Raw genomic sequence first — 20,948 nt, forward strand, 5'->3', positions numbered from 1 at the left:
GGCAGACAGCGTGTCCTGTGCAGAGAGGCAGAGTGGTGAAAGCTGCATCTGACACCAAGATGGCAGAAGGCAGAAGAGCAGAGAGACATGGTCTCCTTCCTGCTTTCCCTTCCCCAGTTTGTGGTGGAGAGAGAGAATAATCAGTGGTAGTTTGCCTTTTGTCTGTGGTTGCAAAAGAGGCTCAGTGTCACCTTTATAATGCAGAGCTAAGAGCAAAGCTGAGCCAGAGTGGGCCAGGCAGAAGGAAGGCATCTCCATCTTTGTCTCCTCCTGGGAAAGCAAAGAAAAGTTTTCCTTGTGCTCCCTCACTAGAGGTGGAGCAGGGACTGTTGCTATTGAAACTCCTTGTCAACAAAGCATGAGTATCTTTTGGGGAAGAAACGAACTAGAACACTGTCCAGGACCCCCGATCCCGGGCAGGTCCACCCTTGTAAGGGTGGCAAAGTGCCCAGTGACAGCTTCAGCTTCCCCCAGGGCACTTGGGAGAAATGCATGTGCAGAGCCAGCAGTCCCTCCTAGAGAAGCAGAGCTTGGCATGGCGGTCGTGCAAGGACATCCAGGGGCAGGTCCTCTGGGACTGTGGAATTAATTCCTGTCAGCACTGCTCCCCTTGGAGCAGCGAGTGAAGCCGGCAGAGGGGAGGCAGGCATGGCAGGGTTTGCTGGGAAAGCCGATAGAGCCAGCTGCAGGGCAAGACAGTTCCCCAGCACAGAGTTGCCCTGGACCCCCCCACCCCTGCGGGCAAAGCTACTGCCTGGAAATTGAGTAATACAGACAGGAGGAAAAAAGAAGTTGGACACGTCTGCGGGACAGGTGGCTTCCCTGGCAGGCAGAAAAAGCAGTGATTCCAGCAAGAGGTCTCTGCAAGCACTACCAAAAAGGAGGGCGAGAGCTCCCCTGGAGCTGCTCCGGTGGCAAAACAGGCAGACAGAGCACGAACAGGGAGCCAACAAACAGCACAGCACGGCACGGCATGGTCGGGGCTGGGGCCGGGAGCAGGAGTGGCTCTGGACACCACGGTTTCCAAAGCAAGAGAGGCCACCCCGAGAGCCATCAGGAGTGGGACCGTCCACTTCAGAGCCACCGTGGCTCTGATGGGAGAAACCCTGGTACAGTTCAGAGCAGGAACAGCATCTGCAACAGAGACCTTGTCCTGACTAACAGTGAGGGGACCGTGGGCAACCTTTTCCCCTCTAACCCTGTTGCTAATAGTCCGCACCTCCCCTGCCTGGCAAGCAGGGGATGTGGACATCTCATCCTGATATGCAGGACACCATGATCAGGCAGGCAGGCTGGTCATCTCGACTGCCCTGCCCAGGTGTGCAAAATTACTAACTGCAGAAAAAGGGGGTCGAGTTCCTTCGCCCCTCCGAGGGCGTTTCCAGCCTTTGCCCCTTACCCCTGTTACCAAGATCAGACAGGAGGGGGATGGGTGAGAAGAGTCAAACAATTGCTATACTACAAGCTGCCTAAACAAACACAGTTCATTCCAATTTAGATGAATGTTAAAGCACTGTCTCAGGTTTGGCCTAGTTTTTTACCAACCCTGAACTTCCCTCTCCCTTCCCCCAGAGTCCTCTCGGCAAAGGGAAAAAAACTGAAAAAAACTGAGAAGAGAAGAACTCAAAAGAAACTGAACGGAATTAAAAAGAAATCATATTTTTCTGACATTTGCAACCCCACATATGCGTTGTGTACACACCACATAAGGCCCCACCCCCAGGGGAAAGGGAAAAGGGAAAAAGGGGAAAAAAAACCTTGTTAACCAGAAAATAGGAAGAAACAAAACCAAAACAAAAAAAAATGGAACAGACAAGTGCAATTAAAGGAAAACAAGCATGAAATGATCTCACCCACGTCCCGGGCCAGGAACACCACAGAAACACAACAGACCGTCCAGGCTTCTCCCACACCCAGCTCCCTGGAAGAAAGAAAACTAAACTCCTCTGTTACGTGGAAAACAGGTGTGGAATACTTGTGATGTCTGCTTCCTTAGTTACACCTAGTTACTGAGGAAGCCATGGATCAAAACCATTACAGAGGTTATGGCTGAAATTCAGAGAGCTTTGATGTGGATAGGGAGGGTTGGGATGGGGCTTGGGGGAAAACGGGATGGGGTTTGGGAGGCATGAGATGGAGGGGCTAGAATGACAGAGGGAGTTTTTAGGGTGCACTACTATCCTTAGAGGGGTACTGTTAGAGAGTGGGGAGGACATGTGACTCCAGCACTTGGAGTGGGGCCCCACAGGGAGGGACACAGGGAACTTGTTTTGAGGGGATCCTGCTGCTTTGCATAAATTTTGGGGACTATAAACATCTTTTCAGGACACCTTTTCAGGGTCCCTCTCCTAATTTTCAGTGGCCGAAATGAACCCCTCCCATGTTGAGGGAAGGTGAGCTGACCCCATTTGGGTGTTATTCCTGCTGTTTTAAACCAAATTTAGGGGTTCTAAATGGCTTTTAGATGCTCCCCCCTCATTTTAGGGGTTTCAGTGACCCCTCTGGCTCCACTGGTGGCTGAGGGGAGTTGCAATCCCCAATTCTGAGGTGTGAAAAGTGGCTTGTTTGATGGACATCCCACCTGCAGGAGGGTGTGCCCCCTTCCTCCAGGCATCTTGGTGTGGGTCTGGGACCTCTCCCCATACTGGAGGCACCCACAGTATTTCTGGGGTGACCGGGCTTCTTCATGCACTGGGACCAGCCCAGCTGGTGCCACAGAACCCCAGAATGTGCTGACTGGGAAGGGACTCCCAAGGATCATGGAGTCCAACCCTCAGCCCTGCACAGGCCCATCCCCAAGAGTCACACCCTGTGCCCCAGAGCATCATCCAAACACTCCTAGAGCTCTGTCAGCCCTGGGGCTGTGCCCACTGCCCTGGGGAGCCTGGTCAGTGCCCACCACCCTCTGGGAGAAGAACCTCTTTGTAAGATCAACCTAACCCTGCCCTGACAACTCCAGGCCATTGCCTGGGTGCTGTCCCTGGTCCCCACAGAGCAGAGATCAGTGCCTGCCCCTCCTCTGTCCCTGTCCAGGAAGTTGTACCTGCAATAAGGTGTCCCCTCAGTCTCCTCTTGTGCAGCTGAACACACCAAGTGCCCTCAGCTGCTCCTGATACACTTCCCTTGCAGGCCCTTGCCCATCTTGGTTGCCTCCTTTGCACACTCTCCAATAACTCAATGTCTTCCTTCTGTTGTGGTGTCCCAAAGTGCTGCAATATTTCAGGTGAGGGAACTGCCAGGGCTGTGTGATGTGGGGCCTGAGGATGCCCAGGGGCCAATGTGACACTGCAGGGCCTGCTGGAACCCAGGGGACATTGTGACACTGCAGGGCCTCCTGGAACCCAGGAGACATTGTGACACAGCAGGGTCTGCTGGAACCCAGGGGCCACTGTGACACTGTAGGGCCTCCTGGAACCCAGGGGACACTGTGACACTGCAGAACAAAGGGAACTTTGTGAGAGGGAGAGAGTCACCAGCCCTGCCAGGCACTGGTCAGGAGCACAGAGGGGCAGTGGCTGCCACTGGTGCCACAAGATGAGCCCAATTGGGCCTCTGTGTGTCCAGCAGCAAAGGCAGACAGACACACACCCTTTAAGAAGAGGCAGCTGTATCTGGTCCTGAGTGTGCCCAGCAGGGCAGAGAGACGGAGAGGCTGCCCAGGAGGAGGCAGGTGCAGCTGCTCCTGGTGGCCCCACAGGTGCCGATTGTAGGAAAGGGAGTTTTGGAGATGGCAGATGTGGAGTTAAATTTCCTGAACAGCAACCCTTGGAGATAAGCAAAGGACAGCTGATCTTCTGCCACTGGCAGGCCCAGGCACCAGAACACCACAGACTCGTTGTGTTTGCATGTGTGTATTCCTCTGTCTGCTCTCACCCTCCCAAACCCCCCATACCTGCTGGGTCTGTTTTCCATCTGCAAGGAGGTCGAAAGCCCTGAGCCATCCCCCCATGCCTCCCCCATGTCTCAGAGGTCACCAGTTCCCCTGCCCCTGCCTTGAATACCAGTCCTTTAGTCCATGTATTGTAACATGGGATTTCAATAAATGGCTTTACTTTGAGCTTCTCATTGGCCTTGTGGTTCATTCCTGTGGAGACCCAGATCCATCATGACAAATGGAGCCCAAACGTGGAGCCTTGGGAAAGATCCACAATTTTTAGGGCCTTGCCTTGGTAACCCCGACAGGGCAGGACAGACAGGAATGACAAGAAGTCCCTGTCCTGCTGATGGGCAGCAGTTCAGCTTGGGAAAAGGCATGATTGGTGCCTGTCTGCTGGACAGAAGGTGATCAATTCTGGAAATGGGAATAATCTCAAAGGGGGAATAAACATGACTGAATTATCGTGAGCAAACAGCTCTGAAACAAAGATATTCGGTAACAGGGTCAGTGTCTAAGCCAGCTTGTGAAACCAGAGCCCTGAAACAGCTTGAAGGGACAGAGCTGAGCTAAAAGACACCAGTACCCCATGAAAATAAAAATTATTTGTTTGTGAAGCCAGTGCCCTGAAACCGTTTGTGGCCAAAACTTTTTGGCAGGCCAGAGCCAAACTAGTTACAAGAACTGCAGGCTCCCACGGTGTTTTGGTGGTTTTTTTTAGTTTCTCTTTTTCTTTTTTTGTTTGCTTTGGTTTGGTTTAGTTTGGTTTTTTTTAAGATAAATCCCTGGAAGTCTTAACATTGCACTCTGATGTCTGGGAGAACCATTATGGAGATGAGATCTAAGCTGTCTCTGCAGCAGAAGAACGTGCTCTGGATGATGAGGTGCTGCTTGAACAGCGTGAGCTCCAACTAAATGACTCTTCTTTCCAGCACTCCCTGCTGTGGGCACAGCTGCCCTCTGAATGTGCTGCTGCCAGTGATTGCAGCTGCCCAGCAAAGGATGCAGCAGGAGAAGCAGCTGCACCCCCCGTGCCGCTGTCACATGCAGCGTTCCTGCCCGGGGCAGAGAAAGGCGCAAAGAGCAGCAGCCCCTGCCCTGCTCTTGCCGGACCCCCCTGCAGCCCTTCCCGCCTGGGGCACTGATGCCAATGGGTGGGATGGGGGCGGAGAGAAGCCGAGCCAGGCAGAGGCAGCGCCAAGCAGAGCAGAGCGGAGGATGCTGCGGGCGGGGCCGCCGCCGCCAGCCCTGGGGCCGGTGCCAGAGCCCGTGCCGATGCCGTTGCCGGTGCCAGATCCGATACCCGGCGGGAGAGCGCCCCGCTGCCCCTGCCTGCTGAGCCCCAAAAAAATGGTAAACCACATATTTAAGTTGTCAAGTACAAAAATGACACTATTTTTATAGAATTTGTTAATTTTTAGCATTAAGTACTAGCAATTGTTTTAAGCTTTTGTTTGACCAAGTAATGATAATCCAACCAAGCAAGCAAATTCAAAGGTAGCCTTACTAACCTTTCTCTAAATTATTGATATCCATGACAGGAACCAATAGAATGGAAGTTTTACAGATGTAATAATTTTTGCTGAGTGTTCAAATAATCATGCCCTGTATTTTTATGGATCCACACCCAGCAAATATCCAATGATACCTCTCTTATTTGCCAGGCAAGAACAAGAAAAAAAAGGGGCAGTATTTGCTTGTATGTGTATGAAAGAATCTTTGAACATTAAACGGAACATGAAGGAGAGATATGTCTATGTTTTAGAAAATTATATTCTTATCAAAGCAGCAACTCAAGAAACAAGGAAAAGTGTGAGGTTAAGACAAGCACAATTTCTCATTTCATAATTATAAGGCACAGCAAGTAAATTCCTAAGGCTGTTTTGAGTGATTGCATGAATGGGGGCTGGCCTGGATGGATGTGTGTGAGTACAGGAATCATGTATGGATGTGACTCCTGAATGCACTTACCCCACTGACAGAGCCACAACTCCCCCATCTATGCACAAGGACCCACAGACAAAAGCACAAAGTTATTCATTTGCAGAAATTCTTAAATGACAAAGAAAAAAGGAATCTTAAAAATAAGTAAAGCTATTTGTGTGATTAAGATTATTAATTTATAAGTCAATTTTAATAAAGTTTTTAAGGTTATCTTAAATAAAGATTCATAAGTATGAATTCTGAATAAAAGAGTGATCATCCTAACTAAATACATAAATACAATAATTACATGATAAAGCTTTGGATGGCTTGTTTATCTTGAAACCGTAGTTGAAAAAGCATTTATTCGGGTATTAACTGGTCTGGTATTAATGTGTCTGTTTGTATTTATGTATTATGCTCTGTATTCCTTTTTTATTGTCTTGTATCCAAGGTAGGATTTATTGTAATTTTGCACAAGTTTCAGTTTCTCAGTTATAAAACAGGAACGAGCCGAAATAAAGGAATGGGAGTTTTGGAGCTTGTAGATGTGGAGTTAAATATCCTGAACAGCAACCCTTGGAGATAAGCAAAGGACAGCTGATCTTCTGCCACTGGCAGGCCCAGGCACCAGAACACCACAGGCTGTTTGTCTTTCCATGTGTGTATTCTGTCTGCCCTCACCCTCCAACACCCCTCCCACACCTGCTGGGTCTGTGTTCCATTTGCAAGGAGGTCAAAGCCCTGATTCGCCCCCCCTGGGGGACATTATCAGTAACCCTGCCCCTGCCTCAGTCTCTGCCTCTGAGCTCTGTATATTGTCATGTGAAACTCAATAAATTACCTCCCTTGGCTTGAACTGCGGATTGTCATTGTGGTTTGACTCAGGGGGAGCCTTATTCCTCAGGACAGCAGGGCACTTGCCCAGCCAGTTTACAGCCCCTGTGCTGCTGCCCAAGAGTCCATGCACAGGGAACAAATAGCATTGGGTGGTGTCGTGTCCATGGCTTGCCAAACAGCAACCAATTCAGCCAAGTGGCTGCTGCCTCCTTCCCCCTCACCCACCAACTGTGTGTGTGGGGCTGCAGTGAGTGCTGCAGCTTTCCAGCATGCTCTGCCATGGGGAATCCCTGCCCTGCCCTCAGGAAACCATGCTGTTTGTTTCTGAGTGTCTGTGAGCTGATTGGAGGGCTTTCCCCACCCACCTATTTGGTAGTTGGGCATGTTGTGGGTCCCTTGGTCAGGCTCTGTGTGTCTTTGACTCACTAACTCTGCTGTTCTGACCCCTATTCAAGCTGAGTCTTCTTTCAGGTAACTCTGTGGAATGGCTTAAGTGGCACTGCTAAACCAGGTACATGTGATCTCCAGCACCCAACAAAACTTATAAAGTGCTGTACTGTAACCGAGGGAGACGGGTTTGTGACCTGCTGAGACGATTTCACAGAAGTTACTCCAACAGGCCCCTTTATTCATACGCACACACACTTATATACATCTTTAAGACTGTAACCTTCCACAGGTGATGACACTTTGGCACTGATTATTGGCTAACAATGTTGTTTATATTACGAAGCCCTTCATAATTGGCTGACCATGCACATCTGCTGAGAAAGTCGGCAGCAGCCATTTCTGATTTCATTAATTAGTTCTTAAGGCTACAGCACTAATTTACATAGGCAGTTCAGCATATGGCTCGCTTTTTAGGTGAAATACCATATAAAATTCCAACATATGCCCTCCTTTTTTTTTGAACTGCCTATGTCCGGTTACTGCTTACAGAATAGCTTGTCTAATACACTTAAGCATCCTAATAGCATAATATTAACACACACAGCAATAATACTAATAAGACTTGCTTAATTAAATTACGAAGCTACTTATTAATTCTAAGGAATTGAACTAAGAATTTGAAAGAGAAACATTATCCACACCAGTTGCTAAAACAGATAAAATAGTGGCATTATTAATGCTATAAGGCACTGATTAGCTATTGAACTTAGAATGCTACTTAAACATGTTTTAAAAGCGTTTCTTACTTGCGATCAGCTAACACAAAGCTCTTGCTACCTGGTTACATTGACAAAGGTAAACTAAATGTCTTGAATTGGCAGTAGATTAAAGCTGACTTCATTCATAACAGCAGAACCACAAACAGCATTTACAGTTCCATTGCTTTTGCAGATGACAACTTATGTGACTTAAATTTTTTTATTAAGATTTATTTAATCATTTACTTAGTTTTCCTCCTTTTTTTCTTTTTTTTTTAATTATAAGCACTAGTAACCTAAATGCTGCTGTTATGTAATGTAGCAAGCTTAATGTAGGAAGGGTACTAGTTAACAATAAGCTATAAATGTAACTTAATTCTAATGACTTAGACTTGGACTAAATGAACATTGCTTAGATAACTTCATTAATACTTTAATTTATTTTGCTTGATATTTAACTTTTTAACAAATTAAAAACACTATTTAATTTTACTTAAAATCCTTATTTGCTTAATAAGTTAAAAACGTTATTTTATTATCATAGCAACTTAATTTTCTTAACAAATGAAAAAACATTCCTGCAGGCATTGTCATTGGTGTACCAAAAGAAACTTAAAACTTTAACAGAAATATAACAATACTACAAAACAGTATTTTTATAAAATGCATTTTTTAATCAAAAAGAACATACCTTAACTAATCTAATGCTATATAACTAAAATCATTATGTGTTTTAATTTACTTTGGTAGTTTTAAAAGAGCTTTTGGAAAATGCTTAACACTAACAAATGGAAACACATCAGTTACTATCAGGTGTTATGAATTTTAAATTTGAGGGATCAAATTAAAAGCTTTAACTAGTCGCTGAAATGTTCTGGTAACAGATCTTGATTCAGTCAGAGGAAACCGGTTGTTCTTATCCATTGCTGACTTCAACCTGTGGAGAGAAAAATAGAACCTTTTTTCTAGATTATTAAATGCTTACAACATTTTATAACTATTTAACAAAAGCTAAATTAACAGACAATCAGTTCAACAAATTTCTTCTAGGCTTCTTTGCTGGTCTCTGAATTGCTGGAGAAAGATACTGCATTCTGTCTTTGCATGATGTATCATAAAGCTGTGACTGCAAGGCATCAGGTGCTTGAGTTTCGTTGTCTCAAGGGGAAGCTGAGCTGATGGTTGTTGAAGTGAGTCCGTTGAAGCTACTTGCTGTTTGCAACACTGACAGGCTTGCAGTTCATTGGGGGTGTATGCTAGAACTACAATTCTCAAGGCTTTTTGCGAGATCACTACATTTCCCATACAACCTTGCAAGGAGCTGATTACATTATGCAAAGCTTTGCCTGTCCAAACTACAACTCCCAGAATGCCGTGCGAGACTTCCATGTGACAGAAATAGCCAATGATCTAGTGCGAGAAGCTCTCCCCCTTTCTTAAGAGCCGGGGGGTGGGGAACTTTTCCTCCCCGAGCCATGTTTGTGGCGCAGTGAAAATTTTTTCCAACAGCGAGTTGGAATGCGGCTGTGTTACAGCTGCAAGCCACACAGGGAGTTGGTTGTCAGCAATAGCCTTGTTCTGCTCTTTTACTGCTGCCCCCACAGCTTCAGCTAAAAATACACTTTGTTGCTGCGCCTGGGCTCTGGAGACTCGTTCTAGCATATCCCGTACTGAGGCTTCTTTAGGCAATGTGCTTAAGAGCAATCTAGTTTTGTTGTTTGCATATTCAAAGGCTAAAGTTTTTAGCAATTTTTTCCTCACATTTCCTTGCAAATCAGCGTCTGCTTCTAACGCTCCTACTAAGCAATCAATAAAATTCTCATAAGTCTCTCGATCACTCTGACGCACGTTTCCCCAATTCGGCCCCTTTTTCTCTGTTGGGACGTGTAGCAATGCCTTATGAGCAGCTTCTGCAGAAGCTCTATGGAATTCAGCAGGAAACTGGACCTGCCTGAGAGTTGTCGCGTAAGGACCTTGCCCCATTAGCATATCAAGCTGTATCCCATGCAACACATGCCCTTGCGGCCTTGGGGTATTAACCACCTTTCTACATTCTTCCTCCCATAACCTTCTCCACTGCACATATTGAGATGGTGTGCATAGCCATTTTGCCAAAGCCATGCAGTCATTCGGAGATAACAGCTCTGCGCTAAAGACGTATCCCAGCATTTGTGTTACCGGTTCGCTATGCAGCTGGTATTGAGAAACCGTAGACTGGAGCTGTTGTAACAGCTTCCAATGAAACGGTTTGTGAGTCTCTACTGCCTGGCCCTGCGCGTTGGTAGTTTGCAATACGGGAAAGCCACAATGAGACTCTAGGGCTCCCACTGCCACCCAATCACCCACCAGCAAAGTATACCGGACCAATTCCCCCCATCCTTAGGACACAGTAGTAACCCCCCTCCCGACTCTATGACTACGTCTTTTCCCCAGTTACGAGTTTCTATGTTATCTGTAACGTCGGCGTAGAGTGGGGGAGGTGAAGCCCACAACGGGGGACGATGGCGTGGAGCGGAGGGAATTTGAGAGCCCCGATCTTGGTGTTTGTGGTCGGTGTCGTCACCAGAGTCAGAGTCGCTGGAGCCGTCAGGCGGGAGCAGCGTCGCCCTCGGTGCTTTCGGACGGCAGCCAGGTTCCTTAGCCTCAGCAGTTGACACAGCGGAATGTGAGGTATCGGCAGCTGTTGCAGCCTCTTGCACCTCACTGGCATTTTGAAGGACTGGTACTTCTATGCCAGGAGCTACAGGGACCATCTGAAAAAACCTAGATTGCCCACAGCAGTCTTGATCTTTATCTACCACATGCTGAGCCGCCATGGCTATCTTCTGTTCTGCCTGATATTGTTTAAGGTGGTTTAAGACTTCTCACCAGGCTGGCCCTAATATTTTCAGTTCTTTGCCCCATCAATGGCTTTGTTCCAAAGCTTATCACCTAATTCTTGCCATTCCATTGCATCAAAAAGTTGTGAGGGCAATTTAAAGAGTCCTGCTTTTTCAGCCCACATAAGCAGAAGTAATAGTTTATTTACGGGCACAGCAGCTTCTCACATAGCGAGGAATTCTAAAAATAACTTTTGAGATGCTTTGTTCTCCATTATGCGAGTTTACAGCTTACCGCACGTCCGGGGTGCCGGCCAGCCCTTTGACGGTGACGACCTTTTCTCCCAAACTCCTTCCTCTTTCAAGGGCACTCACACGTCCAGCTGGGACTGGATTCTGTGCATCGGTGTGTCTGCACGTCCAATTACTTGGATTCTGCAGGACAGGGTGCACAAGTCTGGATTCTTCAGATTTTGCGGACTGGAATTGCACATTTGGTCCAGCCAGATTTTGCGCAAAATGGCCATTAACCTGTTTCAGGTGCCAGTTGTAACCGAGGGAGACGGGTTTTTGGACCTGAGAGACGACTCCACAGGAGTCAGCAGCAACAGGCCGCTTTATTCATAAGCACACACACTTATATACACCTTTAAAACTGTATTCTTCGGCAGCTGCTTGACACTTTGGCACTGATTATTGGCTAACAATGCTGTTTACATTACAAAACTTCTTGTAATTGGCTAATTATGTGCATCTGCTGAGAAAGTCGCAGCAGCCATTTCTGATGTCTTTAATTAGTTCTTAAAGCTACATTACACTAATTTACATAGGCAGTTCAGCATGTAGGTGAAATATCAGCATGTTGGTGAAATATCATATGAAATATCAGCATGTAGGTGAAATATCATATGAAATTCCAACAGGAGACCACCAGCCAAGTGTGTCCTTAACATGCGTCACCAGGAATGTGGGTCACCAGGTCTGATCCCAATGCAAGTCCTCCAATGGGTGATGGAGTTGGAGCTGTGGACGAAGCTCTTCCTGCAACTGGGGCACTCATAGGGCTTCTCTTACTGATGGGTCAGTTGGTGTGTGGTCAATTGACCCCTCTGTTTGAAGCTCTTCCCACACTCCCCACACTTGTAAGGCCGCTCTCCAGTGTGGATGCGCCTGTGGGTGATGAGGTTGGAGTTACGGTTGAACCTCTTCCCGCAGTCGGTGCAGCAGAAGGGCCTCTCCTCTGTGTGTGTGCGCTGATGCTTGAGCAGAACTGAGCTGGTCTGAAACCTCTTCCCACAATCGGAACACTCATAGGGCCTCTCCCCAGTGTGGATCATCTGGTGGATGATGAGCTGAGAGTTGCGGATAAAGCCCTTCCCACACTCCCCACACCTGTATGGTCTCTCTCCGGTGTGGATACGTCGATGGGTGATGAGATTGGAATTCCGGTTGAAGCTCTTCCTGCAGTCGGTGCAGTGGAAGGGCCTCTCCCCTGTGTGCGTGCACTGATGCACAAGGAGATGGGAGCTGGTCTGAAATCTGTTCCCACACTCGGAACACTCATAGGGACGTTCCCCCGTGTGGATCATCTGGTGCCGGATCAGGTTGGCGTTTCGGCCGAATCCCTTCCCACATTCCCTACACATGTATGGCCATTCCCCAGTGTGGATGTGCTGGTGGCAGATCAGGCTGGAGCTCTCACTGAAGCTCTTCCCACATTCCAAGCACTTGTAGCGCCTCTCCCTGGTGTGAAGTCGCTCCTTTGCCACCAGCTTGGAGTTCTCCCTGAAAGTCTGTCCACCTTTCTGGCCCTGGCTGCTTCTTTCCTGCTCTGAGCACTCTGGGTTGGCATTGGAGCTTCTCCTCCTCCAGGATCTTTCCTCCCCAGTGACTCTCTGCGCTGTGGAGCTGTTCAAAGTGGCCTCTGCCAGCAGGTTCTGCCGGGAGGATTTGTCCTCCGTGCTCTCCGTGCTCAGCTCAGGGCCTGGGGCAGAAAGGAAAATCAGAGGAAGGAGCAAGCAAAAAAAAAGAAGGAGAGAAAGAAACAAAACCAAAAAGGAACAAGGAGAAGGAAAATGAAGAAAGAAAAAGAAAAGAAGAAAGAAAAAAATAGAAAGAAGGAACACAAAAAGAAAGCTGTAGAAAAAAAAGAAACAAGAGAGGGAGAAAGGAAGGAAGAAAAAAAAATAAGGAAATGGAGTAAGAAAGAAAATGCAGACAAGGAAGGAACGAGAATCAAAAAGACAAAGGAAAGAAAGAAACAAAGGAAGAAAGAAAAGGAAGGAGAAGGAAGGAGGAAAATGGAGAAGGAAGTTGGAGAAGGAAGAAATAGGAAGAAATAAGAAAAAAGAAGAGGGAGGACAATGAAAAGAAAAACAGGATGAAGAAAATAAGACAATGATGAAGCAGAGTAAAGAAGGAACAAAGAGAAGGAAGAAAGGGAGGAATGATAAAGGAGAGAAAGGAACAATGAAAAGAAGGGAGAAGAAGGAGAGAAAGGAAGAAGATAAGGAAGAAAAAAGCAGAAAGAAGAAGGAAAGGGAGGAACAAGAAGAAAGAAAAAGAAAGAAGGAGAGGAGGGAAGGAGAGGAAGGAAGCACAGGCAGGGCATTTGCCTCCGGCCCACAGGGAAGGCCAAGGACATCCCCCCAAACCCGGCCCCAGCAGGATGGCGTCGGCAGCGGGGTTGTCCTGCAGCCGGGGCCATGCTGGGCTGGAAGATGCAGCACAAGAGAGGGGCAAAGGGGCACTGACTTCCTCCTCACCTGCCTGGGGGTCCCGGGGCATATTCCTCTTCCTTGCAGTCTCCTCCTCCATCCCAGCAAGATTTGGGAAGGAGAAATCCTGTTTTCTGGGGAAAAACAAGGCGTGAGCGTGTTGGGTTGAGGGTTCCACCTGCCTAAATCCATCTCTAGAATTCAATGGGCTTCCTGAGTCCATACAAACCTGTAAAACACCATTTCAGACCAAGCAAACCCTCCCAGGATCTCCTCTTCTCTGGTCGCTCCACTTTGGGGTTCTGGGGGCGGGTCTCCCCTCTCTGGGCTGCTGGGGGTCTCCTGTGTATTGGGGGTCCTCCCTCTCCAGTGTCCCCTCCCTCTCCAGGCTGCCGGGGGTCCAGGACCCCCCTACCTGCTCATTCCTGGTTTTCCAGCCCCCATATCCCCTTTTCTTTCATTTCAGGATCCTCCTGCCCTGTCTTTCCTGCCCATTCTGCCTCTCCCAACCCCTGGATCCCCCTTTTCTTTGACCACAGGGACCCTCGGGCCCCCATTCCCAGCCATGCCTGGTCACCTCACCCCCGCATCCTTTCTTTGACTCCAGGACCCCTCTGCTCTTCCTTTCCCACCCGTCCTGCCTCCCCCAGACCCCACACTCCCTTTTCCTTTACCCTGGCACCACCTGGCCTCCCCATTTCTGGGTACAGAGATCCCCTGAACCCCCAAACTACCTGTGCCCACCCCAGTCCTACCTTTCCTTCACCTTGGGTCTCTACTGATCTCCCATTCCCAGGAACTGGGATGCTCCTGCAGCCCCTTAACCTGCACCAATACCCCCCTACAACCTCTTTCCTGGCCAAACCACCTCTTCCAGCCCCCAGACTCTGCTATTCCTCGACTCTGAGATCCCCAGAACCCCCACTCCTTCATTTCCCAGACACCCCCTTTTTGGAATGCTAGGGAACCCCTTGAACCCCTTTTTCTGGCCACTCGTGGTCTCCCTACCACATGACCTGCTCTTCCTTGACTTCAGGAACCCCTGGACCCTCCTTTCCTGGGCACAAGGGCCCCCTTGACCCCCCCATCCCACTTCCCCAAGAGCCTAAGCCCACTTTTCTTTGATCCTGTGACCCCCTGAAACATTCATCCCCAGCACTGTGTTCCCCTGCACCCCCAGGATTGAGCCCAAAACACCAAGATCCAGCCACAAAAAGCCCTGCCAAGAGTTCCCCCTCTCTGGTCTCTCCACTTGAGGCTTTGGGCGATTTTCCCCTGTCCAGGTTGCTGGGGGTCCTACAAATGCTGGGGGTCCTCCCTCTCTGGGCTCCCTGTTTTGGTGGCCCAGGGGGTTCCCTGAGCACCCCGACAAAAAGGTAAAGGGAGAAAGCATCCCTGGGACCCTCATCATTCCTAAGAGGGACTGTGGAGAGGGGTGAAACCCCAGAACCCCAAAGGGGTCAGATCGCAGAGCGGGGGATCCCTGAAATTCCTGGGATCTCCAGGAGTCTGGAAAAGGGAGAACCCCAGAGAGGGGCCCCCAAAACACAAGGCATTCCCAACAACCTGGACAGGGGGGATCCCCAGAACCCAAATCGCAGAGAACACAGAGAGCAAATTCCTGGGAGGGTTCTTATGGATCTGCGTCTTGGTGGTTCGAATTTCTTTGACCTTAATCTGCATATTTTGGACAGTTTTTGTCGAATCTTGATGGTTTGGGGTTTTAGGGGATCTTTGCCAGGAGCCTCCAAGTGGGGGGATGGGAAGATCCCAGGATTTTCCAGCATCCAGGGATGCTCCCCAAGCAAAGCCCCCTCTGGAGGTGACTCCCTTTGTTCCCTACACTGTGGTAGCTCCTCACTCTCCCACACCGTTCCCTTTTTCATGACCATCATCCCCAATTGCCTCTTTCAGCTTCTAAAAACAAAATAATAAAACAATCAACCAATAAATCCCATTTTCCTGCTCTTTAGGGCTGCTCATGTGTCTCACTCAGTTTCAGTTCCTTCTGTTTCAGTTGTCACTTCAAGATCCCAGTTTGGGATCCTGAGGTAGTTTGGAGGTTCTGGGAGGGACTTTTAATGTGGTCCTGGGATGGTTGGGGTAGGTCTGGAAGCGGTTTGGGGGTTCTGATGTAGTTTGGAATGACTGGGAGGGAGTTTAGGGGGATTTTGAGGTGGTTTGGGGGTCCTGGAGAAGTTTAGAGTGGTCTGGGTGGTTTGGGGGTCTGGGAGAAAATTTAGGATAGTCTGGGGGCAGTTCGAGGAGTCCTAGGCAGTTGAGACAGTCTGGGAGAGGTTTGGGGGGTCTGTGAGGGGGTCTAGGGGGTGTCAGGGGGGCTTCGGTGAGTTTCAGGGGCTCCGGAAAGTTCAGGAGGGGATTTGGAGCATCCTGGGGGTCCGGAGCAGTTTTGAAGTTCCCAGATGGGGGGGTTGAGGGTCTCAGGGGTATTTTCAGGGGGGATTTGGGGCGTTCTGAGGCGGATCCCGTGGTGGGGGGAGGGGCTTATCCGGCTTCTTCACCTTCACCGCCAACACGGCCCCGGGGAGGTCCCGGGGGCGTCTGTGGGAGGTGGTTGGATCGTGAGGGACGCCCATAACCCGCCCTGAGTCCTCGAATGCCCCACCAAGTGCTCCTAAATTTTCCGAAATCACCCGAAACCCGCCGCCATTGCTCACCTCTCCCGGCAGCGCCCTCGAGTCCCACCCTCCGTCGGCGCCGCCTCTGATTGGTTGTTGCCCTGCCTGTCAGCGTCCGCAGCCAATCAGCGTTCAGGAAGGCAGCGCGCCGTGACGGCACATTAAAGCCCGCGCCATTTTGAGCCTGTCCCGTACTACAACTCCCGTCATGCACGGCGGCCCGTTCTGGCCAATCACAGTCGGGACATCAACTTCCGTCTCCCCCGCGCCCAATCGGGTCGGTCCCAGCCGGTTTCCGAACCCCCAAGTGCCCCCCCGGACCCCAAACTGCCCCAGAAGTGCCCCCGGACCCCAAACTGCCCCAGAAGTGCCCCCAGAACCCCCAAGTGCTCCACCAATACCCACTCAGGACCCTCAAATCGCTTCCCCGGACCCCTCAGTGACCCCCAAGTTTATCCAGGACTCACAAGTTTCCCATGAAAGACTCTTCAAACCCCCAGATTCCATCCTCGGACGCCCAGGTGCCCCCCAAGTGTCTCCTCGGACCCCCAGGTGCTTCCCCATTGCCCCATAAATTCCCCCCCAGACCCCCATGAGATCTCCAAATGTCCCCCAACTGACCCTCAGACCCCAATTCCACCCCAATCCCACCAAATCCCCCCAGTCCCCCCTTCCCATGGGGCCCTTTCGCAGGATTTGGGGCTCCAAAGGGGGCACTTGGAGGGCCGGGAGGGATTTGGGGACACTTCGGGGGCTGGTGAGTTGGGGAAGGGATTTGGGGTGGGATTAAAGGGAATTCTGAGTGGAAATGAGGGAAATTTAGGTGGAAATAAGGAGTTTAGAAAGAAATACAGGAGGTTTGAGGTGAAATTTGGAGAGGCTGGGTGGAATGAAGGGAATTTCAGTTGGAATTAAATAATCTTTGTGTGAAATTTAAAGGGTTTTTGTTGAATCTTAGGCATTTGGGATTAAATACTAAGGAATGTAAAAAGGATTAAGGTACTTTTGAGTAGAGTTTAAAGATTGGGTGTGGAATTAGGGATATGTTCAGTGGAAATAAAGACATTTTGGATAGAAGTAACAGGATTTGAATTGGAAATAAAAAGATTTGGGGAATTTTAAATGGAACTAATAGAATTTTCAGTGAATTAAATGTGATTGAGGGGATTTTAGACGGAATTAAGTGAATTCTGGGAAATATTAATATTGATCTTTAGTAAAATTAATGGGATTTCAGATAAAATTGGGAATTTGGTAAGAAATTAGAGGAATTTCATGTTGAATTAAGAAAATTTTGTGTCAAATTCATGGGGTATTGGGAAAAATGAGAAGGATTTTGATGGGTTTATAGGGATTTGAGGTGGAATTAGGGTAACTTTGAGAAGAACCATTCTAGTATGAGGTGATGGCTCTTTCTCCAGACCTCAGTTCTCCACAGGCAAACTCTGCAGTGTTTTCTCACACCACATCGACGGGCACAACCACAGACCAAACATGACAGACCCAGACACGACTCTGGTCCCTGACACAAAACCTCCTCAAAATAAAAAGCTTCCTCTGCTTCTGGGCATTGGGAGGATAAGGCTTAGCCTCACTCTGTTCTATTTGCATGTATTACAGTTTGTCACATGATTATGGAGCACAAACTCAGCCTGGGCTGGAGAATGGATTGAGAGCAGCCCCAAAGAGGAGAAGGACTTGGGGCTGGTGATGGGTGAGAAGCTCAGGCACCCCTGCTTGGCTGGGCAGGTAAGCCACTGGCAAGAGCCCAGTGCTCCCTGAGCATCCCAGCACGGGCAGTGTCTCCTCTGGGCCAGCGAGGGGCTGGGAGAGGGGTCTGGGACAGGGTCAGAGCCCAGAGAGAGCCCCCAGCAGAGACCAGATGGTGTAAATCCAGTGTGCTGGTTGGACCTGCTGGCAGCTGCCTGTCTCTCACTGAGAACTCACTGGGCTCTCCCTCATTCAATCTCCTTTCAGAATGGGATTTAGGGAACAGATCTGAAGCCTCCCTGCAGGGTCCCCTTTACTCCTTCAGCCCCTGATGCTGCAGGTGTGACAATGATGGGCTGAGCAGCATTTTCAGGCTCCCATGAAACCACAAGCAGATACATCTAAAATAGGCAGTGCACAAAGACATTTCTGGAACAGATCTGATTCTTGTTACTAAAAATTTATGCTCTATAAATTTCATTTCTCATATTTCCTCCTGAATTTTATCAGTAAAATTGCAATTCTCTCTTTCAATCAGTACCACCCACAATGCATTTCTGACAGTGAACTCAGTGTTTAGTCTCAGCTGTAGCCATCAGCAGGCATTGCAATGCCCACAAGCCCCTGAGCACTAAGGCAAGGAGAGTTAGGGCCATCCAGGCCTTATTTGCAGCACTCAAACACAGCCCTGTTGGTGATCCTGAAATAGAATAAAATTCCAGAGGCCACCCCAGAAAATGCCTCTGTAGTGTCAAATAAATTTAAAATGTCCACCCTCCCCTCCTGCATGGACCTCTGGCCAACAGTTCCTGCCCACTCCTGTGCTGGTTGCTCCTGAGTCACCTTGCTGTCAGGTCCTAAACAGATCTTTTCAAGGATTCCTTGTTTAGAAACTACACCCTGACACCTTTGTTTTCCCCAGAGATGTGTGAGAAAGGGCAGTGCTGGTGCCACTCAGGGCATGGCTGAACACTGGGGTGACTTGGCAGCTCCCTCTGCACCGTCTGTGCCACCTGCATTCCTTGGAGAAATATTTCTGCCCAAATGGAACACAACAGTGGCCTGTTGGACACTCTGCCCCCAAAGGGGGAACTCTGAACATTTGGAATAAAACAATGAGACCACGAGACCTGAGGATTTTATTAATTGCTTGGTGGTAGCGTTAGAAGCTGATGCTGATTTACAAGGAGATATGAAGGAAAACTTGTTAAAAACATTAGCCTTTGAAAGTGCGAATGGAAAAAACTAGATTGCTTTTAAGCACACTGCCCAAAAAAGCTTCTTGGGCGGACATGCTAGAGCGTGTCTCTAGAGCTCAGGCACAACAACAAAATGTATTTTTAGCCGAAGCTGTGAGAGCAGTGGTAAAGGAACAAAATAAGCCCATAACTGAAATACTGCAACAGATTCCCTCGCTAATTGCCGCTGTAACTCAGCCGCATACCAAAACGGAGAATGGAAGCCGTGGCAGCAGCAAGCTGCACTGTTTTCAGTGTGGCAAGCCAGGACATTTTCACAAGTAGTGCGAAGTTGGGCCAGTATGGTACACCTCCTGTCAAAATAATAGTCATGCCAGTGAAGCGTGTAGAAAGTCGGGAAACGGGAAGGCCAGCACGAGTGGGAGTCGCGCGGGGACAATAGTAAGTCCCAGCATTATGAGTGGGGCACTCCCACCACTGCCGGGAGTCTCGGGATCGACCTGGCAACAGCAGTAGATGTTGTCTTAATTGATCCCTACTGGATGGCAGAAACTGAAAGATTCCCTTGGGGCGTTACTATTAGATTTGTCGTCAGCAGGACTTAAAGGATTAGTGGTGTTACCAGGCTTAATTGATGCCGATTACACCGGGGAAATTAAAACAGTAGTGCACACCCTGCAGCCACCTATGGTTATCCCAGCGGGAAGCCGTATAGCCCAAGTCGTGCCACCAACTTATCTGCTGCAAACATCTTTAGGGAAAAATGTAGAAAACGTTTGAGGTGATCATGGTTTCAGTTCCTCAGGTCTAGTAGTGTGTTTGTTGCTGCAGCTAAACTCTTGACCCACTTTAACAGCCGCTCTTTCGTATAATGATGAGCAGCACCCTGTTCAATTGCTACTAGATACAGGGGCGGATGTCACTATGATTAGCCAAAATAAGTGGCCACCACACTGGCTGTTAAAACCAACCGCTGGAGAAATTACTGGCCTAGGGGGTATGGCTGCTGCAAAGACATCCATTAGCCCTATACAAATTATTACTGAAGAATCAGTAGCTTCTGTTTTTGTCTATGTCTGTCCTCTTCCCCCTGGACTTGCAGGCTTTCTTGGTAGAGATGCTATGGTGCAAATGGGAATAACATTGTCTACTGTAGGAGTGTTTTGTTTGCAGCGGCCATTGGACAGCCGCCACCACCCCAGCCACTTAATTGACTGACCGACAGAGCTGTCTGGGTGGAGCAATGGCTGCTGACGAAAGAGCCTCTTGAAATTGCTCATCAATTAGTAGCAGAACAAATTGAACAAGGCCATTTAAAAGAGTCTGTCAGTCCGTGGAACACCCCGATATTTGTCATCCCGAAAAAGTCAGGGAAATAGCGCCTGCTTCATGACTTGCGAAAGCTCAATGAGCAGATGCAACCAATGGGAGCATTACAACCTGGTTTACCAAATCCAGCTATGCTGCCTGAAAATTGGCCACTGTTGATTATTGATCTTAAAGATTTTTTTTCATGATTCGTCTACATCCTAATGATACCCAAAGGTTTGCATTTACTCTGCCTTCTCTTAAAAGGGCAGAACCTGCAAAATGGTTTGAACGGGTTGTCTTGCCAAAAGGCATGAAAAACAGCCCCACCTTGTGTCAGCTCTATGTAGCTGCTGCGCTAGCTCCACTAAGACAAGCATGGCCACATATGCTAATTTGCCATTACATAGATGATGTGGTCTTTTGCCAACAACAATCCTTTACTTCTGAACAAACTCAACTTATTCTTAACACCCTTTCTGCTTTTGGACTTCAAATAGCGCAAGAAAAGCTCCAGGTTAGCCAGCCCTGGAAATACTTATGATGGACTATCTCAGACTCAGTAACTCGCCCTCAAAAGCTAACCATATCTACAGGGGTTGCCACACTGCATGATGCTCAAAAACTATCTGGGGACCTGCAATGGGTACGGCCAGTGGTAGGTTTAAGAAATGAGGACCTTGCACCTCTGTTGCCGCTGCTAAAAGGCACGGATCCTACCCAGCCTGTATGTGTTTCTGACACACAACGTGTTGCTCTCCAAACCATTAT

The 20,948-nt window shown here is 48.6% G+C and overlaps 2 protein-coding genes across 2 annotated transcripts in view; one reads left to right on the forward strand and one right to left on the reverse strand.

Annotated features, from left to right (window-relative positions):
• Window positions 1–20,948, forward strand: part of LOC139684146 (uncharacterized) — an 800,710-nt gene that overhangs the window by 743,266 nt on the left and 36,496 nt on the right.
• LOC139684149 (zinc finger protein 154-like) lies at window positions 7,254–16,021 on the reverse strand. Its single transcript, XM_071579750.1, has 3 exons — window positions 16,000–16,021; window positions 13,370–13,455; window positions 7,254–12,588 (listed from the first exon to the last, which is right to left on the reverse strand). Exons 2-3 carry the CDS (start codon window positions 13,419–13,421, stop codon window positions 11,675–11,677), a joined length of 966 nt encoding a protein of 321 aa, XP_071435851.1. The 5' UTR covers window positions 13,422–13,455; window positions 16,000–16,021; the 3' UTR covers window positions 7,254–11,674.

Source organism: Pithys albifrons, chromosome 32 (assembly GCF_047495875.1).
Source record: "Pithys albifrons albifrons isolate INPA30051 chromosome 32, PitAlb_v1, whole genome shotgun sequence".
Classification (NCBI taxonomy): Eukaryota; Metazoa; Chordata; class Aves; order Passeriformes; family Thamnophilidae; genus Pithys; species Pithys albifrons.

Bases quoted from the DNA above. Each gene is read 5' to 3' on its own strand.
- LOC139684149 (XM_071579750.1), bottom strand. From the start codon at position 13,421: ATGGAGGAGGAGACTGCAAGGAAGAGGAATATGCCCCGGGACCCCCAG. The intron at 12,589-13,369 runs GTGAGGAGGAAG...TTTCTGCCCCAG, and splicing joins GCCCCGGGACCCCCAGGCAG to GCCCTGAGCTGAGCACGGAG.